The sequence below is a fragment of the Alosa pseudoharengus genome, unplaced genomic scaffold (genome assembly GCF_046254945.1).
Source record: "Alosa pseudoharengus isolate Yale_2024_CS ecotype anadromous, Long Island Sound unplaced genomic scaffold, YU_APseudo_1.1 YU_APseudo_1.1_scf_24, whole genome shotgun sequence".
Classification (NCBI taxonomy): Eukaryota; Metazoa; Chordata; class Actinopteri; order Clupeiformes; family Clupeidae; genus Alosa; species Alosa pseudoharengus.
In genome coordinates this window covers 1371352-1375615 of record NW_027468689.1, presented here as the reverse complement: position 1 = coordinate 1375615, position 4264 = coordinate 1371352, and the positions used below count along the sequence as shown (strand labels likewise).

The window sequence follows — 4264 nt, the reverse complement described above, 5'->3', positions numbered from 1 at the left end:
AAACAAACAGGACACACAACTTTCTTACGAAAAAACCTGAACAAAATACAATCTTTATTTTTACGTTATGTACATTACATACAATGCAAATTCTACAGTGAGCTTCTACACATTCAGCTGCGCCACAGTGTAGTTACCCCCCCCCCCTCCCATCACACCCCCACACATACACACCCCGTGTCACCAAGGAGGAGGGAAGGATGGAGAGAATCAAAACAGAAGGGGAAAAAAAAAAATCACTCAGGTCCCCCACACAGAGGAAGAAGCAAACAAAAGTTAATATATTTGGCATTATGGTTCAACAAAAAAGGTGCTTTCTTTTTTTTTATCGTTAACATTATAAGTTGGGTTTTGAATACCTATCGATTAATCTTATGGTACAAAATAAAACCCAGTTCTAGTGACTATGGCAACAATCACAGAAAAAGCCCTGAATCCGATCATCATCTTCTTTCTTATTTTCTTTAAATACGGTCAAAGTCAAAAACATTATTTCCAAAGTGACATGTCAGTTAACCCATGAACCACGTTCACTAAATTAGAGCTGGGGGATAATTGAGTATCACAAACACACACAATCGCTCTCTCTCTCTCTCTCACACACACACACACACACACATTGTATGCAGCCGCAGACAAACACTGGACACACACGTTAAGAGATAATACTGAGAGCATTATGACACCATTGAGCCAATCACAGCTCAGAGAGGCTGACTTGAGCGTGAAGTGCTACTACAACGGACACACACACACACACGACAACAGCATCATGGAGAAATGAGCCAGCTCACAAGGACAAACACACACACACACACACACTCAAGACAACAGCATCATGGGGGACATGAGCCAGCTCACCAGAACACACACACACACACACACACACACACACACACACACACACACACACACACACACACACACACACACATACTTCCTCCCGACTTCTGCACTGTGAGAACTCTCATACAAATGGGAAGCCGACAGTGAAGAGGGGGGTAAAACAATAAATAAATGAACAAAGTTCCAGAACAGATACACACACACACACACACACACACAAAGATAAGACACCCCTACAACTAGTCTGGACAGAAAAGCCCACACCATACGGGAACATCAGGGTCTGGAGTCCCCAGCAACCTTCTATCAGGGTCACTTTTTAACAGAGGCAACTTGGACAATGGACAACACACACAATCACTAACCCTTGCCCTCTCTCACACACACACACACACACACACACACAATCACTAACTCTTGCCCGCTCTCACACACACACACACACACACACACACACAATCACTAACTCTTGCCCGCTCTCACACACACACACACACACACACACACAATCACTAACTCTTGCCCTCTCTCACAAAAACAAGCAACTGGGCTAATGTTGACCTTTATAGGGGTCATCCTTCATCCTTCTGTCTCTTGTTCTCACTTTCTCTCTCTTCCTCTCTCACACACACACACACACAGTCCCGAGAAAGAAAGGTGGCGCAAGCATGCTGAATCATACTCTCGGACACCCCCCCCCACACACACACACACACACCTGGAACAGAACAACATGTTTATCTCATTGATGAGAACACGCACACACACACACACAACAAACACACAACACACACACACCACACACATCTTTCAGCTCATGATCTGTACAGAAAGCTCTTACAAATCAAAGCTGTTAATGGTACTCCACTCTTACACACCAAACCTGCTTGAAAACACACACACACACACACCTCCAAAAGATCAGCGCACTAGTGATAGCTAGCTAGAAGACTGAGATTATTTTGTTCTGTCAAGCTTGTGAAAAAGTGCATATGGTCAAGTTGGCCTAGTTAGCACCCATGAATTCGCACACTCAAAAAACTCTCAAAGTTTAGTGTCTGTTACAACCCCCACAACCCCTCCATTCACTCTCTCTCTCTCTCTCACACACACACACACACACACACAGAATGTACATAAGAACATTGCCTGGAAAATCAGTTCTTCTTGGTAAAGATGACAGCCCCAGGTTGTGTGTGCATGTGCAACTACCAACTACCAATGGTAGAAGGGACAAAAAAAAAAAAAAAAACATACAAAACTCAAAATCCCAAATTCAGTACCAATTCATACATTAGAAGCATCATCACTTAATTCTAGCAAAGAATTCTGGGAAATGTAGGCCAGCCCTCAGCTTGACACAAAACATCAGATGTAGTGTCATACACACACAGCAACATGATCTACACTTTCCAACAACAACGTGTGTGATGAGTGTGCGCACACACACACACACACACACACACACGTCTGTGTGTGAATGAGTGTGGGAAAAAGGGACAAAGCAAAGGAGAGTTGGAGGTCTCAGTCCTTCCAGTGCAGTTCATAGTTAAAGAATCAGAAGCTCACAACAAGGGGAATCTTCAGACTGTTGAGGATGTGAACTCTCCAGCTGACCATGACGGCATCAACACAATTCCGCTTGTGACTGACCGCCATATGTGTTGCATCGTTCCCATTTCAAATTCAAGCCGTGTCACAGGCTTGTGTGAACACACAGACACACACACACTTTCTCCAGATCATGATGTCATGGGCATACCAGCTCAAACACACTCAAACACGGTTTGACCCTCACAACTCACACAGACACATCTCATATACTGTAGTAACAGATTTACACACACACGCACACGCACACGCACACGCACACGCACACGCACACGCACACGCACACGCACACACACACACACACACACACACACAGGGAGGCTCGTCCACTCTCGCTGGCCTCGCTGGGTGACATGGGGACCAGCTGTCCGTCAGCACGCAAGTGGGCGTGGCTAGAGCGTTATGAGGTCGACCAGGTTGCCTTTGGGCGGGGCCATGCTGTCGGGGAAGAAGTTGACGAGCGTGTCGAAGAGCTGCGTGCGCTGGGCATAGGTCTGGTCAACACCAGAGAAACCTGAACACACACACATTACTATTAACTACTATTACAACTGCTAAACAGGAGGAGACAGAGGTGAACGGTTAGTGGAGCTGAACTGAACTAAGCACATCTATCTTGTAAACAGTGGAGTTGAACTGAACTAAGCACATCTATCTTGTAAACAGTGGAGTTGAACTGAACTAAGCACATCTATCTTGTAAACAGTGGAGTATGGAACGCCATGAGCGCAATCTTTGGTAGTGTTTACTGGACTCTAAGCGCACTCTAAAGCCGCCATGTGGGAAAAGCGGTTGTGCTGGTGATGCAGAACTCTAATTGGAGCATCACCAGACAGGTCTGTTAAGCAAATTCAAATGTGCTCACATGTTCTTCTGGGCTCACCCAGACTAGGAAAGTGATGCAAAAAGTACCTAATAAGCAAAAGCGATGACTAGGTGTGTGTGTGTGTATGTGTGTGTGTGTGTGGAGTACAAGCTTACCCAGTGGAATGAAATGTGTGTGTGTGTGTTAGTGTGTGTGTGTGGAGTACAAGCTTACCCAGTGGAATGAAATGTGTGTATGTGTGTGTGTGTTAATGTGTGTGTGGAGTACAAGCTTACCCAGTGGAATGAAATCTGAGCTGGACTTGAAGAGAGCTGAAGGAAGCAGCTGGAACTACAGACAGACAGACAGACAAGCAGTTTAGCGTTTATCACACACACACACTATGGACAGACAAGCAGTTCAGCGTTTATCACACAAACACACACACTAGGGGTGGGCGATATATATCGTCTGCGATAATATCGTGATTGTTGTTTTAACGCTGTGCAAATTTACATTATCGAGTATTTAAATTACTTATGGGTAAAAAACACTTGAAATCACGCACTGAAGACTCATACATTCCCAGGAGGTGTATGCGGGAGAAGTGACGTCACGTGATCACTAGTGGGTCACAACTTTGTCCCACGCAGCCTAATGTTTATTTTGTGCAGCAAGAGTAGCCTACTTGGGATTTTATGCGGCTACTTCTGTTCAAGTAGCATTGATGAGACAGTCACGTTTTTTCCTACACTGTATTATATGGAGAGAAAACATTAACCTTTGAGTATTTTAATAGTCAGTTGTAAACAAATAACTATTCTCATGTAACTCTTTTGTAAATGGACTGAAGTTCGCTCTAAATATCCATGTTTACTGATTATGCTAACCGTTAGCATCTCTATGGGATTTCTCATATACATTAGCCATAAGCTAACGCATTAGTTTCTATTCTGTAACTTGGAATGCTAGCCTACGTGATTGCTCTAAAACAAAACATAG

General features: G+C 44.2%; 1 protein-coding gene across 5 annotated transcripts in view; it reads right to left on the bottom strand.

Annotated features, from left to right (window-relative positions):
• Positions 1 to 314: 314 nt before the first annotated feature.
• Positions 315 to 4264, bottom strand: part of mkln1 (muskelin 1, intracellular mediator containing kelch motifs) — a 50867-nt gene continuing 46917 nt past the window's right edge. For all 5 annotated transcript variants that reach the window (XM_076302764.1, XM_076302766.1, XM_076302765.1 and 2 more), the window contains 2 exons: positions 3559 to 3613; positions 315 to 2971 (listed from right to left, as the gene is read on the bottom strand). In XM_076302764.1, the coding sequence (XP_076158879.1) occupies positions 2850 to 2971; positions 3559 to 3613 (177 nt within the window). In that variant the 3' untranslated portion in view covers positions 315 to 2849. The remainder of the gene's footprint in view (positions 2972 to 3558; positions 3614 to 4264) is intronic.